Source organism: Alosa pseudoharengus, unplaced genomic scaffold (assembly GCF_046254945.1).
Source record: "Alosa pseudoharengus isolate Yale_2024_CS ecotype anadromous, Long Island Sound unplaced genomic scaffold, YU_APseudo_1.1 YU_APseudo_1.1_scf_8, whole genome shotgun sequence".
In the NCBI taxonomy this organism is placed as follows: Eukaryota; Metazoa; Chordata; class Actinopteri; order Clupeiformes; family Clupeidae; genus Alosa; species Alosa pseudoharengus.
Genome location: NW_027468870.1, coordinates 34,249,411 through 34,266,287, shown reverse-complemented (window position 1 = coordinate 34,266,287; position 16,877 = coordinate 34,249,411). Strand labels below are relative to the sequence as shown.

Genomic DNA, 16,877 nt, shown 5'->3' with positions numbered 1-16,877 from the left:
GAGAAGGCACTAACTAAACTATAAGTGTGCCTTACTTTCATTGTTATGCAGTGTCTAAGCTAATGGCACTCCAAACTGGAGACCCTAAAATAGCCACAGAGAATGGAGCAAGGGCAAGTTCTTTCCCTTAGGGAAGTTCAAACAAATGTGCAAGGTTATCATGGCAACACAGTTCGACTTCACCTCCTGGTATTTGGGCACAAGTAATAAATGTCAGGCAGGCCAGTCCAAGCGAGCATACCTGCACAATAGACACAGGTCATGAAAACACAACTTTAGATCATGCTGACGTGAGAACGGGATACAGGCCTAATAAAGATTGTGCCAAGAATGACACTTAGATTATTACTCCTTTAACACAGCTAGGTATAAAGAGTTTTGGTCTAAAATGAACAGTCCAACGACTGAAAAAGGTAGTCTAAGTCTTTTTTTTTTTTACTTTTGAGGGGGTTCTGACTCACTGAAATTCCTATTAGGCAGAACCTAGCCTATGTGTGTAGTTATAAAGACAGTGTCTGTGTTCTTTTGACAAATATCACATGAAAATAAGTGTAATATTAGAAGATGTACTAGTTGGCTCGAGAAATAAGCTTCAAAAGTGGCATATTGTTACATACTGCCTCTTCAAGGATCCATCTTTTACAGACAACAGTTGACATGGTTGACTGCTCCTTCAGTCTACAGCTCTACAGACCTGCACAGTGGACTGGAATTCCAGCCTTTGCCTGATTTGATTTTCTGCTTTGATTTCATCAATAATCTGCCCTGACAGCCTGGGCTGCTTTGTGCTGTGAGTCATGCCAGAGTCCATTTTACCCACACCAATGGAGAGATCAAATCATGTTATGTCTTTGTGAAGTCAAGTCCACCGTAAAGCTCAAAAGACCAGGTGGGCATAAGGTATGCTTTGTGTCAAAGAGATGAAGAATCACATTGCCCCCCATGAGGCAGAATCAAAATGTGCTTTTTTGTACACTCTAAAAATGTATTGTAATTGCATGGTACTAGCATGGCTATATTCACTGAAACCCTTTGTATATACTGTATGGGCAGCTTTAAAGTTTAAAACAACACAGTCACTTTCTCATGTGGATTTGGAAGTGCAGTACTATGGTCTATGTACCTTGTGAAAGTCTCGTGGGTTTGGTGATATGTAGGCCATCCATGGAGCACAGGTTTCCACAGGGGTATAACATGATGATGCCTCCCTTGTTCTCAATGTAGCAGTGCTGGGCTGCCACACCAGGGCCCTGAATGTTGATGTCGGTGTTCCCATGTCCAAGTGTGGTCTTTCCTGTCAAACACACACACAGTTTATAGTTCATTGTACATTCCTAGAACCAGTAAGTCATTTATAAAAGATTTGTTTAGCTCTGTTTAGCTTCCATCATAAAAAAAAACAATATGGTAGCCTACATACAAAGCACATCCATCTCTTCTTCATCATAACTATGTGTATACAGAATGCCAGAATGTCTATCTGTGATAGAGTCCTTTCTTTCAGCTCCATGGGACTGGGTGAGTGCCGAGATGTTCCCGCTCCCTTTCCTGACTTTTTTACACACTCTAGTCTCTCTCAGCGTCTGGCGTACTGCACAGACTGACAGATGGGAATAAAGGAGTAATAACTCAAGTCTTTTGTGAGAGAGGACAGTGGCGCCGGGTGAGCCTTGTGGCAGTGACACACACACACACACACACACACACACACACACAGAGACAGAGACCCACAAAACATACAGACACACACATATTGAGGTCAGGGTCAGGTCGTGGTCTGTTGGATGCCTGTTTCACAAGGAAAGGTCTCTGTCTGTTTTACTCTGCAGTTGGTTCCAATATACAAACTGAAATTTGTTGGTAAATAATAAACGCCTTATTATTGAGATGTCTGAAAATTGTAACTGCACTACTTTTTGCTTACTCTTTAAACAACAATGTGACAAATACATAAATGCAACTGGCATCAAAACATACAACAAATCACAGCCTGAACATAATACAACTGATCTCTCAACTAATTCTGTTCCCCTAGCATAGACTAAATCTATTTTTTAGCAAACAATTTGGCCTTCTCTGTCAAAATGCCATGATGCTGCAAATTATGTGGACACAATTATGACATTGCTGGTGAGGTTCTTTAGTCAGTCCCCTTTTTATGGAAATCCATGCTACCCACAGTCACAATGGTTTACAGTTTTAGTCCTCAAAACCTCAGCACAATAAAAACATCTCAAATAGTGTCTGATATGTAGCTGAACTCAATTAGAGGGAAACCATTTAAAACCCATCAATTAGAGCTATACACACAGACCACGCAGTGCCCAAAAGTATACTCAGTTCAAACACAAAGCCTTGGCTTGAGGAGCTAATTATTGGCAGTACTATGGGCCTATATATAGCACCCAAACTCCTCTCTAGGGCTTCACAGTGATGGAATGAGGGAAGAGCTTCCTCTGAGACGCTCTATGAGAGATAACTGCATTCCTCTCTTCTACTGTGAGGGGAGAAAAGTCCTCTGTTTGTCATTCTCTGTATGATGAGATACTGCCATCCAGGCCACGGACACAAGGCAGGTACCTCCCGCAACGCCACTTTCATTAACCCGCAACCATCTCGCCCCCACTTAGGGATGGCATCCATTTCATCTACCACTTGGCCTTGTGTCAAAACAAACATAAATGGATGATGTTATCTCCATGGATACCGGCCAGATGCTGATTCAATAACAACGGCTGTAAATGGTGCAGTCATGAGTTTATCCCAACATGTCCTTCACAGAGAGGCAGCACACAAAGGTCATGGCCACAAGAAGAGAGAGTTGTCTCTGATACCCCATTAGAATCAATGTAATAATTTAATTAGGCTGCCAAGATGCTGTAAAGAATTACTGTATTGGAACCACAGGCACTCACCCTCTGACAGAGGAAGCAGCGTGATGGCCGTGCTCAGACGGCCACTCCCCAAGCTGACCAGATGGGGACGATCTGCCTGGACCTTTAACGTCTTCCCCGTCTCTATCAGGTCCAGAGGAGTTCCCTGCAACATCCAAACACAAAACAATTAGCAATGGCATGACAGCCACAGCAATGAGATGAGCAAAAAAAAAGGTTAACAGTCAGAAAATATTTCTTTACTTTTCCCAGATACATGTCACTATAGAACCATATTCTTAATGTGTTCTTACGGTGACGGTCTCCTGAGAGTGCCACTGTATCCGTTTCAAGAGCCTACGCTCTGCTCTAGGCCTATATCATTCATAGTATAAATAACATTCATCATATGCCATCAGATCCCATTCAAACAGGTTTGCTCTTAGCAGATAGCTGCCGATAGCCTTCCAAACAGGATTACAGGCTGCCAGTTAGGACTGAGCGGTAAAGTAGGAGAGGCTGAGAGGCTGAATAGGTTTAGCCTTATCAGGTACCGCACGAGAGAGCCAAGAGGCTAAAAGGATTTGGCTAAGGGGATAACACCCGCAGACAGAGCTGGTGAACAGAATAAGGTCAAAGTGTATCAAAGTCACTTGGCCCTCAACACAGACTGCAAGTTAGTGGGATACACAAAACAAAGTGTGTGTGTATCTCCCCTACTACTAGGATGCACTGCCGCTTGTTTGCAATTTTAAGCCACAACTATCTGTTGTTTAGACATTTTTGTATCGTTTAGTTTACAACATAGACACATTTGTATTGTTTAGTTTACAACAATGATGTTATTATCAACTAATACAATCATAATAACATACCAGTATTTTAAACCATAGCTCTTCCATCTTATGTTGTGATTTGTTGTGACCAGTCTCCCACAGAACTGCACTGTTACCAGTTCTGCTATTATCGGTTAATTCTTAATATTTTTATTTAACAAAAAAGTAAACAAAAAGTAATGATGGAAGTGCTTCGAAAAAATGCATATCCCTTCATCCCTTTCATATCTGGCCACCTCCCCCTCTCTTAAAACCACTTAAAGATTCCCTAACCGCCTGACTGCATTCTCACCATCTTTCCATTCTGGTTTATCATTTGCACTCAGTCCTGCAACTGTATTTGCTTTACTTTATTTCCATCCAAAGTTGCTTAAGTATTGTTTTCCTATGCTTTCCTAAGAAACCCAGCTGTCATTTTTCAATTACACCATTTTCAATAACTTTTTATTTTAATATGTAACTTTTGTTCTTTCAATTTTCCTCATGTCTCTCTCAAGGATTGCCTGTTCCTCTAATTTAATGTTTTATATACTTTCAACCATTTAATCTTCCAGCTAAGCTAAAATAAACATTCTGTTCAAAGTAATCTATTTACCAGTTCCATTGAAAATCACTTTTTTTATTGATATCCATAACCTATGAGCTATAAACCTTTCAATAAAGAAGGTGAGAATGTACTGTGACTGATTAATAATGAATGCTTTCCGGTCTCCAACACACGTGTGTGGATGCATGTGAGCTTTGTGTTGTGTTACGTGCTCTCCTGTGGAGATGCTGCCATAAAGGCAGATTAGTTGCCTTGGGGCATTTTTTGTGAATCGAGTCTGCACACTCAGCACTCTAATAACGATCAAAATTTCCCACCACAAAATTATTATGTACACGAATCCTTCTTGTGAAACGCTTCAGAGGAGGGATATTCATGCAGATTTGTTCCCCGGCTAGGTTTTCCAGTGATCTACCACAGTCTTGGCCTTCAAAGACCCTTTGGGTATGTGGGTGAACTCGATAGCATCAGCTGAGGTTGACTTGTTGAGAGATTGTTTACTCGAGAGAAAGACGGTTGACTTGACAAAGAGTCAAGAGTTCTAAACATCAACCATTGAATACACTGCATATAATTCTAGCACATATTCTGCGGGAACCCACTTCAAGAGCAAATTACATTTCTCATCGCTGCTTTTGTCATTTCAAACACCATTTATTTTTATGTTCTTACTATGAATTTTATTTTAAGTTAATCACTATCATTACTTGGTGAAGTTTAATACAATGATTGATGGAGCTCTTTTTAAAATTCCCAATGAAGCCTAAAGTCAACTGTGAGATGACTCTGGTAGCATTAAGTACAGTGCGGATCCAAATGAAAGAGAATGGAATGCTGGCCGAGGTCCACCCACAGCAGCGGTGAGCTGTTATGTTCTGTCTCACCTGCAGCACCTGGTGCGTCTGCCTGCCATGTTCCGGCACATTCCTGTTCAGGCTGTCCATGATGTCTTGATGGTTGTCAGTCACTTCATCAATCATATGGGGGTCCTGTAAAAACACCCAACAAACAGCGGGGGAGATGAGCACTCGCAGGAAACACATAAACAGCGAGGAAGGAAGTCCATCATCTGTGTGTAAAAGTACACAGCACGTGGAGCAACGCACACTTCAAAGTGGAACTTCAAAGGTTCAACCGTGTGAGTAATCACAACGCAATTCTAAAATACCTGGTAACGTCCTACCTGGGCAATAAAAGACAGGGGGAAGGGAGGCTTAAGACAGAGACACTGTGTGCGCTGAAACCATGACAGGCACCTGAGACAGACGACAATGAAGCGATATGACACATAGCCTGATAAGTTCTTTCTCTCTCTCTCTTTCTCTCTCTCTCTCCTCCTTTTATTACCCACCCCTCTGTCACACTTTTATACACACCCACATACACGTCCCTAGACACACACACACACACACACACACGTCAATATGACTCACAAGCAGATACTCGAGGGCCACACAGATGTGGCTGATTATTTACACTGGACCCTGGCTCACAACAGCAAAGGTGGGTGAGCAGGAAAGGAGATTGGCCCCCGGACATAACACCTCTGTAGACACAGCAGCGCTGATGAATCATGTCCGTCCGAGTCGGAAAGCCCCCTCCAGTACCCCAGCGCTGTCTGACAACGCGGGGTCAAAACAGAGGAAAGTACCAGACTACACTCGAGGGATACCGAACAGCTAGCGGAGGCATGTTTGTGCCTGTGTGGAGCAATTACACACAAAGCCTTTTTAATGCTAGCCAGTCTCAGGCTAACTGGTGTGGATAAAGTGTGTGTAGTCTACAAACAACTCTTTTGTACACAGCAATGTTGGCCATGTGAAAATAAACCATTCGGAATGAATGTGACAGAAATAACTACAAATGTCTCCTATATCTATGTCACATCCATAACTGTCAACAGCACTTCCATGCCACGTCAGTTCAATATGTTTCCTCAACATAAAACAATCGAACAAGATACAGGCAACCTTTCACAGATATACATGAATGATATTACCTTATTTTTCCAGTTGTCCATGGTATTCACTGCATCCATGACAAAAGCCTAACAAGAAAAGTCAAGAAACAACGCTGGTCTTTCAGGCAAACAGCTGTGAGAGAAGTGACATGCCCCATCAGCTAAAGCCAATGGTATGCCAAGATTTGCTCATGAGAGCAAGCAAAGACAGGTTGATTGCATGAATATAAATGGAAATACAAAGCTAATGAAGGATATGGCACCATGTATAGCCCACAGCTATGTAGAGCTTTTTATATCCCAATTCTCTCTCATTCTGTAATGCCTCTCTGCTTCACTCTCTTTCTCTCTCTCGCCATAATGACTTCATCTGAGCAAAGGCAGCTGGGTAATGCCACATGGTTCAACCTGACAATTACACCCACTGTTTGAGTGTCCCCGGGAACAGAGTAGCCCTGTGTGTGTTACTGCAGAGGCCAGAGAGGATGTTCTCACTCACCACGACCAGAGCAGGGGGACACACAGACACAGACATGGTGCGGTGGCAGGGAAGAGACTGGTTTCCGTGGAGACATGGGTCAAATGCTATGTCTTTTAACAGACAGAGAAACTCACTTACAAATACTTGAAACTGACTTATAAACACATTCATAAATACACACAGGCATTTGCATACATGCAGATATACAGACACACAGACACAGACACAGACACAGACACACACATAAACACACACACACACACACACACACACACACACACACACACACACACACACACACACACACACACACACACAGTTACAGCCAAACACAGGCTAGACCACAGATCTCCAGGGTTATCTCAGTCAGGCGTCCATGCTGGTAATCTAACAGACCCACGCAACAGAAAAAAACAACCCAGAGAGAACACAGTGGTGTGGAATGCCTCTCGCTCCCCACCCACACACACACCCTCCCTCCACACACACACCGTCCCTCCACCACCCTCTCAGAGACACACACAGAAGGGCTTCACACACCCCTCAGAGCCTTGTGTGTACACACCCGTACTGGGAGCGAGGTCTCTCTTTGCTGGTAAAGTGGAGGGCATGCCTCCGAAACGTGTCATTAAAGCCTCGCAATTATGCCCCGGCTCCTGCCACCAGTAGCAGAAAATAGCCGTGGCCGGCCGCAGAGTCGGCTGGAGGGAGTTCCGCTCGCCGGGGATAAATGATACCCGTTGGGCTCACCGGAGAGCAAACGTCAGGCCGCGGAGAGAACCGCACGGGGGAAAATATAGCATTGAGGCTCAAACTAAGCCAGGCACACCAAGCTCTCTGGAATATGAAGACGCTCAACGGCAGCGAGGCTCTCTTGTTTTGATAGTTTACTTTCTTTCAGTAAGCTTTGAGATCCTGAGAACTTGCATCAATCAGTAAACAGTGAAAGGATGTTGTCTTGAAAGACTGAGGTCAACTAGGCTGGACAACTGTTCAGTTATAAGTGACTTCACACACACAAGTTTGGCCAACACTCCATGCTACTACAGTAAATGACAACCATGCAGGCCAACCTGCCAATCAAAGCCAGCTGACTTATAGGCAATGCGGAGAATGAACTGAACTGTACTAAGTAACTGAACTGTGAGTAAAATAAATCTGACCGAGAAAAAAACATGGCTGCCACTCACCATGTCCTCTGTGCAGCCCCGAGCTCTGCTCTTTTCTCTGCTACAATCTGTTGGCTTCCCACAAGCTCCTGTATACAGTAAACAACTCTGGGCGTTTGTTTGTCATGGCTGTATGTTCCCCTCTCTGCCCTCTCTCTCCCTCACTGGGCATTCATAAGCCGGAACGTGCAGAGTTTCTGTTGCAACAGGCAGAGAGAGAGAGAGAGAGAGAGAGAGAGAGAGAGAGAGAGAGAGAGAGAGAGGGAAAGAGAGGGAGTGTGTGAGAGAGAGAGAGAGAGAGAGAGGGAGAGCCTAACGAAGAGAACTACACAGTCAGGGGGGTCCCCACAAAAATAGGTCTAAGAGCGGGTCAGAGGTGTAACTGCTGTGCGCCATCTTGAGGTCTCCTTTTCAAAGTGTCTCAGCGTCCTTCAAGTCACAGGAGGCTAAAATTAGGATTTAAAGCCTTATCGTCAAAACATCTGCAGTAAATATTCACCATGCCAAGGGCAAGTCATTTCAAAGGGGCCCATGAACTTGAACTGTCCGCTCCTTCTGGGTGTCCTACAGATGAGAATGGCATGTAAGGATTAGAAGAGTGGAATCAGTATTGACAACACAGGGAATGGAAAGGATTTCTGGAGACCAAGTTAGTCAATAAACCTAAGGAGGCTTCCAAGGCTGGAACTTGCCAACTGAACAGCAACACGAGCACTGGCAGATACAAATGACATTGTTGTTATTCAAGAGTGGAATCTGCATTGACAAAGCAGAGAATAGAAATGGTTTCTGGAGACTAGAGTTGTTCACTCTAAACCTAAGGAGCTTTCAAGGCTGGAACTTTGCATTTTGCACAAGACAACTGAACAGCAACAAAAGCACTGGTAGATACAAATTACATTGTTGACAAAGACTCCTGAACTTGAAAATCCCCTGGATGAAGCCATTAAAAGCAAAAAAACTCTTTAACGAAAAACAGGTTGAAAGGGGAAGCTGTGCTGAGAACCATATGGGGTTTCAAGATGATGGAACGATCTCCAAGGATTTGACAAGAAAAGAAGGATCATTTCATGCATTTTTCCGTGGTTTATGCCAGTGGAAGGGAATGCACATTTCTGAGAATCCAAACAAATAAAAAACTAAGTACAAACAAAGTCACAGGAACCAAGCAACCAGATGGAGGTTCTAAGGGTCCTCCAGTGAGGCCTACAGAGCAGGGGCATTTCCTGTGCGCTGACCCTGGGAAAGAGCACCCTCTTGGGGGGAGCGGGGAGGGACTTGAAACACAGCTGTCCGCCCACAAACTTGGGAAGACCTCCTCTCATCTTCAATCCAAAAACTCTCTTAGTGACATGCTCAAGCAAAACAACGCAGTGGTCTGAAGATAAATCCCCATCACTTCCATTTGCCAGCACACTACCTCACTAACCGTCACAGTCTGAACACTTTTCAGCAAATTAGTCTGTGATGTTGACCTCTACGATAAGGGTGATACTTTATGGAAAAGACAGCACAGCTTGATACTGTGTGAGCAACATGGTAATGATGATGATACAGCTATCGTTGAGCGACAGGCAGGTTTAGTGGCCTCCCCATGAGTGGAAAAGCTGGTCAGTCCACCAATAATCACGTAAGAATGTGAAGAGTGTAGCGCTGGCTCACTATTGCGGAATTAAAACCGCACAGTGCTAATAACTGGCCCTCCAGAACGAGCGAGGCTTAGAGGCGGCAGGCACGGAGTCGGCTGCCATTTCCCAGGTTTCTCAGCATATCTCCTGATACAGGCTGTCGCTTGGACGAGACTCAACACAGAGCGAGGAGATTGGGGGGGGTGGAGTGGGGGCATCCCAGTGAGATTACGACTTTCCACATGGACTCTCTCTCTCTCTCTTGTCCGCCTGCGGCACGTCTGCAGTCCAATACACCGCCTCTCCCCAGGAGCCGAGTGAGTCAGTCTTTCTGCGCTCTCTCTCTCTCTCTCTCTGGATTACGTTTGACCACCTCTCTCTCTCTCTCTCTCTCTCTCTCTCTCTCACACTCTCTCTCTCTCACGCACTCACACTACTCATCTCTTTCCCTACTCTCTCACTGAGAGAGTGTTCTAATTCAACTAGATTGGTATGAAGACACCAAAAGAAGCTGAACACACACACACACACACACACACACACACACACACACACACACACACACACACACACACACACACACACACACACACTGAACAAACTTGGCAATGAAAAGTCTTTGCAGGAGGGATACACTCCTGGGCTAAACTTGAACCTAGAATTCCTTTGTGCACCTGCACCTGCTCTGAAAACACACAGTCACGCGCGCACACACACACACAGCAAGTCAGTGAGTGACAAAGAGAGTGAGTGAGAGAGAGAGGGCAGTGTTAGAGCAGTACAGTGGTCTCATTCATGTCCAGCAGTTCAGCTGATTCCAGATAGGGCGCATTCACAGGGCTTAGCCGGGCTTTGCAGCTCTGCTGTCCACACTACCTCATCATAACAACTGGGATGACCAAGACGGTTAAAAATAAGAGAAATGGTAACGTCTGCCTGACTTGCAGTCTCAGCAGAGAGCCTAGTCCAAGATGTCTGGACCCTAATAGACGGACTGGCTGAGAGGTGCTGGATGCTGCACAACCTCCTGTCCTGAGCGCTGCTTCTAATTAGACGGGGAGAGATTTGAGATGTCTCCTGATATACGACTCCAATCTGGTGCAACATCTGCGCTCACATCCAGGATCTGCCCAGCGGGAAAAAAGAGGACATTTCTTTTTTTTTTTTTTTTACATATTCTGGCTGCTGGAGGGATGATACATTCTTAAATGAGCAGCAGTAAATTGTAAGATTTAGAAACAAGTCAGGAGAAATTATTTATATGGAATATAATACCTGTGTATACTAATTGAATTGTTAGTCAGTTTCTAATCAGACAAATACAGTAAAACTTTCATACACAGAATATTTACTTGTTGGCTCCTCATAATCCAATGGAATACCTTCAGTACTCATTTAGAAAAGTCTCTCCTCAAATGACACAATTTATGAAAGAAATGTATATATTTATATTACAATAAGTATTACTCTAAACATTGTATGTGAGAGAAATGTAATTCAAGCTTCAACTACAGCAAGACAAGAATGCAGCATTTCAGCAAATCACCGCCTTCTGCCTTAGTGGCGTGACCACAGAATAGCAGTCTAGAACAAAATCCTCCACCAGAAAAAAAATGTGCGGAATGAGAGCCAGTGTCACCAAATCCTCTCTGGCTCTCTCATTCATCTCTGGGCGTTAACGTCTCCTTTCTTCTCGCCCCGCTCTGACCCTCACTCTCTGTTCTCTGCCCGGCCGCCTCCTGCAACGTGAGCCCAGGTCAGGTGCACTGGAGGTGTACACAGAACCAGGCGTCCCACACTAACCAGCACGCAATGGCCAAAAAGCATTCAGAAGCTCTAACACACACACACACACACACACACACACACACACACACACACACACACACACACACACACACACACACACACACACCATCTCCCTCTCTCTCTCTCTCTCTCTTCGCCATTCCTTCATTCCTTTTCCACTCACTCTCTGTCACACACACACACACACACACTCTCTCTCTCTTACCCACGCACATAAACACGCAACAGTCGCCTGCAAGTGCACACACACACAAACACACAAATAAACTATTGTATCGTAGCACAGGAAAAACAATAATTCATTATACAGCTCAAAGCTGGTCTACATTAACTGAGTGCTTATGTGGCTCATAACAACTCTGATCTCCCGTGTATGAAAGCATCCATTCACAACACCAGCTCTCTGTGTGTGTGTGTGTGTGTGTGTGTGTGTGTGTGTGTGTGTGTGTGTGTGTGTGTGTGTGTGTGTGTGTGTGTGTGTGTGTTCGGTCCACCATCGACCCATGCCTTCTGCTGCTGCTCTATCCAAATCCCCCAGCCCGGGACCAAATCATTTTCACCCCTCACATCCTGTTCCCTTCAAAGGAGCTTAGTGGCAGCGTGGAACTTGGCTTATCAATGTTCAACATGTGTGTCACCTCGGCTGACTGTCTCTCTGTCAGTGGTCAGTGACGGGCGCGCGTGTCCGGGCCATGTCATGCCATGACAGGGCAGTCCGCGCTGCTGTGTTGTACTCATAGTCTCCACGGGAACACATCGCTTCCTGGGATTAGACCATTAACATATTTTTCAAATGAAATCTGATGGAGGCAAAGCTGTTCATATGCTCTCTCTCTCTCTCTCTCTCTCTCTCTCTCTCTCTCTCTCTCTCTCTCTCTCTCGGGAACCTATAGATAAGTGTGTCAGTGGCCCAATCCACTGATGAGACCTACTGCACGTCATTATTGGCAGAATACAGCAAGTGTGCAGCTCACTCTAGTACTGAGACCTCCTGATACACACTCCACACACACACACACACAGAGAGAGAGAGAGAGAGAGAGAGAGAGAGAGAGAGAGAGAGAGAGAGAGAGATCTGCAGCGCTGTCTCCACAGGGACAATAACTCTTTTGTGGACGCTGAGGTCAGGACATACTTCCCAGGCTGCTCTGGCCTCAGAGGTCCAGTGTAGTCCAGTTCTCCCTGACGCTGCCAGCAGGGAAAATATGTGTCACTCAACCCTCTGTGTCATTTCTCATTTGACGGGAGGCAATTCAAGTGGAGTTGATATATAAATATATAAACACAGTGTGAACATGTACACATGTAGAGAAACAGAAGATCAAGAAGCCATTAAGTGACTTCTGTGTTAAGTGTTTGACAACTGTTGATTTTTACTTTCTTGAAAAAGAGGACCTTCAGCTAGTTGCATACTTTGAATATAGTCCACAGGTGCATTTTGGCCACATAATGATATAAACTACGCCATGATACAAAATGATACAAACTATGACATATGCTAAAACACACACACACACACACACACACACACACACACACACACACACACACACACACACACACACACGCGCACACACACACACGCACAAACACACGCGCACAAACACACGCGCACACACACACACACACACACGCACAAACACACGCGCACGCACACACACACACACACACACAAACACACACACACACAGACACACACACACACACACACACACACACACACACACACACACACACAGACACACACACACACAGCAAAAAAACAACACAAACCTGGCCAGGTTTCAGACTTCTGTCATGGATGCTAGTGATGTGAGCTGATCCTCTCAGATCCTGTCAGAGTTCCCCATACTAGGAGGTGAAGAGCACAAATCCCAGGCTGACGAGCAGATGAAATCCAGTGTAAAGTGGCCCTAATGCCAGCACAGCACAAGCCCCCTTCCTTCTGTCTCTCTCCCTGCTGTTCCTCCAGCACACGTACTGTACACTGTACTTGAGAACAGTGATGAGGACAGCCACTGTGGACTGCTGATGGGACACAGCCTTCTCCGGTCCCCCCCCTTCATACTTTACCTCCGCCCACTCTCCCTGTCTCCCTCGCTCTCCCTCCTCTCTCTCTCTCTCTCTCTCCCTCCTCTCTCTTTCTCCAGTCTTCTCTCTGTCTTTTTAAAAGTATGTACTGGCTTCTTCCTTTTTTTATAATTGTAACCACTGACTATTTCACCATGCTCTCTCTATCTCTTTCTCTCTCTCTCTTTCTCTTCCTCCCTCTCTGCTCTGACCCACTCAGCTTTTCCAGTCTCCCTCACTGACACGCACACACACACACACACACACACATGCACACACACACACACGCACGCACACATACACTCTGGGCAGTCACAAGGCAGTCTTTTATGCAGAGACTAAAGAGGTCTTCACTTGTTCAGACTCTGGAACAGAACACCCAGCCAGTGCCAGAAAGAGGTAGCTGAAGAAAAGTTTTTTTTTCTGCCATTCCCAGGTGTTGAGAACCTTTCAGGGGACACCCACTAGTGGCCATCTAGAGGACTTTCCCCTGCTTCGCTGCAGGTCCAATTTAAAGTTTTGTAAGGACAGTGCAAGCTCACCATTTTTTCCCCCAGATATATTTCAAACCCGCTGTGTTTCAGCGCATGGACAGACACATTTGAAATACACATCATGGTAAGCCACTGTAGAGGTAACACTAAACACCAGATTATATTCAATTACGTTAAAAATGGTCAATAAAAAAGAGGGAGAGAGGGTTGGCCCCAGCCAAAGAGCACTATGAAACAACTTTTTTTCCGTCCGTGAGGGAAATGAATGACTGCTGTTGCTTTTGGATGGGTAGCCTCGGCTGCCTGTAATGGATTCAATCTGGCCTGGGCTTGGTGCTCTTTCCGAATGTGTCACGCTGCTTTTGCCACGTATAAAATGCCCCAAACAGACCCAAACAAAAATGCCGGCACACCCCTTTTGCCGAGTGAGTTATGGGATGTTCCACCCACTGCTGTCTGCAGTGCACAGTGCGTGGGATGTACTAAGTGGTCAACTTTGGTGGGAATCAGCTGGAACAAAATACTCAACTGTGGCAACAACAACCAACCAGCATTCATTGTTGTAATATCAAACAAGACTAGAGCAACAGCTGCAAAGATCTACTGCTAACACTGTTACACGTACTACTGCATGCTGCCAAACAGACCTGGGTTATGGAACTGAACTCACAGAGGCTGGTCCACTAAACATGTTCAGTGCCACCAAAGCACCAAAGGCCAGTCAGAATGTACAGGCGTACTGTTAAATAATGTTCCTTACTAGAACACTAAATAACATGAATTCTAGCCTAGGCCTACATCAGATGCCTGAGGAGGGGACCTAAATGCAGTGTCAATGCGGAAAATAAAAAACAAAAAATACTGTTGAACACAGTCATAATGCACAGGTTGTAAACATAGTTTCAAATATTGCTGTTTAACACAGTCATGATGCACAGGTTGTAGCCTTGAACAGACCAAGTGTCTGAAGCTCAGAATCAGATTTCTGAACAGCCCGACTGAAGCTGCTACTCAGCCTCCTCCAGCTGTGCGAACGCACAGAGGCATTCTCCTAATGAAAGGACAAGCTAAGAGGCTAAGCAGGCTAGGATCCTGCTTTCATCTTGTGGAGAAGCCATTTAACCTGGGGCGTCTTAATTTCAACCTGCCAGCTCGCTCGCTCTTTCCCAGCGTGAAGGGAATAAAAGAGTGAAGGCTCTCGTTAAAAAACATGAAAGAAAGGTACATGCAAGGGGAAATGATTGTCTGAGGTGGCAGGATTTTTCTTACAGGTCGGAGCTGGACCTAATTGGCACCACACAGCATGGTGCTGTAAGGGAAGTAAAGCAATGGCAGTGTGTGTAAATTAAATCAAATGAACCTAAATGTTTAATTCAAATGTGTATTAAATAATTACACATTACATTAGATAAGACACATAGTCTATGCCCTTTAGCGTTTAGATTGTCCTTCGTAGCTTAGAATAAGGTTTTGTTAAATATATGAAGGGGATGCATGGAGAGCAGTATTCCAATGTTCCAATGAAGACCTCTACTGGCCAACTTTAAAATAGCTTTCAAATTGTTATCTGACAATAACAGGGTGTTTATCCCTATCACAACTTAGAGAGGATATTGGACTCTTGAACTATTTAATGTATGGACATTTCTTACTGTGCTATCATACTATTTTTATGAGGGACATTTTTCATGGGATACCAAGAAACATTTTGAAGACTGACAAGCCACACAGCAGGCGACTTTCAGAAATGATTACAGGTATCAGATTATTGATTTTTGTTTGAAGAGTAATTCTTCCTTTCTGACTATATGAGAGAGAGAGAGAGAGAGAGAGAGAGAGAGAGAGAGAGAGAGAGAGAGAGAGAGAGAGTTAGTTCATACCAGCTTGTGAATGGGCTCTTTATGACAGGCTGGGGACTTCTACCAACAGACTACTCAGACCAGTGCCTGTGTAAATATTCTCCACCTCAGTTGAAGGGAGACTTTTTAAAATAAATTGCGCTACATACCTCCAGTATCCACTAATAATAAAAGTACAATAAAAATATATTAGTAGTTAATCAACTCTAGCCTTATGGTTGTTGTCCATTATGTCACCTTACCTGGAACCTGACCCTCTTCTGTGCCATTGTTAGATACTGTGTAGGTCCTTGACGGCTGCCAAAGTGCTGTTAGTGTGATTGAGGTTCCCTGAAGTTATCTCCTGTTAGGTCCAGTAAACTGGGAGAGTTCCATGTATCTTTTCTGTCAGTCCAGATCACCTCATCCTGCTCTCTCCCACACAGGAAAAATACAAAGAAAAACAAAAAAATCACATGTCTGATGGAGTCTCCCACTGTAAACTCCTCAACTGAAATGAAAGGCTGTTTTAAAGACCGGACTGGTTTAGTCAGTAACTTTTTACTGTGCTTTTCCTTGCCTGAGAGGTCTTGTGTACTGAACTGTACATCTGTTCATTCAGAGCCGGGGAGAATCCAAAGGAAATGCACACCCATGCTAAAAGCCCTCCCCAATCCAAATAAGGCCATTCCCTGCCGCCTCTGCAAGCCCCCGCTTAACTACCCCATGACACTGTTTGTTTAGGCTAGATGAAAGAGTGCTCAGGGTGCCCCCATAACCCATAGATATCCTGCCAGATAATACATGATAATTTTCATAATGTCATGTCTCGATGTCTCTGCCTCGGTCTCAAATATATTATTTCGAGTTCCAAACTGTAAAACAATTAAAACCAGTCAAGGGCATGGACATAGAATTACCTTGGTTTATGTATATCCACCATCACATTCTAAGACGTAACAAAATCTCTATAGTAAGAAAATGGGTAAGGAAAGGACAAATCTGAAATTAGAAATGTCAGCTATTTCTGTATTCTTTTAATATCTCAGTTTAAGAACATAACATGACATGACCCTATGTGGGGGTTTGTAATTTATAAGGGGACTGGATGCAGAGCGGAGGAGAGTCAGCATCATTAGACATACTCCTACTAATCAGGGCGCTTGTGGAAT

The 16,877-nt window shown here is 44.5% G+C and overlaps 1 protein-coding gene across 6 annotated transcripts in view; it reads right to left on the bottom strand.

Moving 5' to 3' along the window:
• Nucleotides 1–16,877, bottom strand: part of phldb1a (pleckstrin homology-like domain, family B, member 1a) — a 44,103-nt gene that overhangs the window by 26,878 nt on the left and 348 nt on the right. For 4 of the 6 annotated variants that reach the window (XM_076274197.1, XM_076274201.1, XM_076274200.1 and 1 more), the window contains exons 1-4: nt 6,256–6,301; nt 5,141–5,245; nt 2,916–3,039; nt 1,124–1,294 (exon numbers count right to left, since the gene is read on the bottom strand). In XM_076274197.1, coding sequence (XP_076130312.1) covers nt 1,124–1,294; nt 2,916–3,039; nt 5,141–5,245; nt 6,256–6,294 — 439 coding nt within the window. In that variant the 5' untranslated portion in view covers nt 6,295–6,301. Of the gene's footprint in view, nt 1–1,123; nt 1,295–2,915; nt 3,040–5,140; nt 5,246–6,255; nt 6,302–13,076; nt 13,344–15,968; nt 16,134–16,877 lie in introns of those variants that run through there. The other 2 variants (XM_076274198.1, XM_076274199.1) reach the window with 2 other exon arrangements.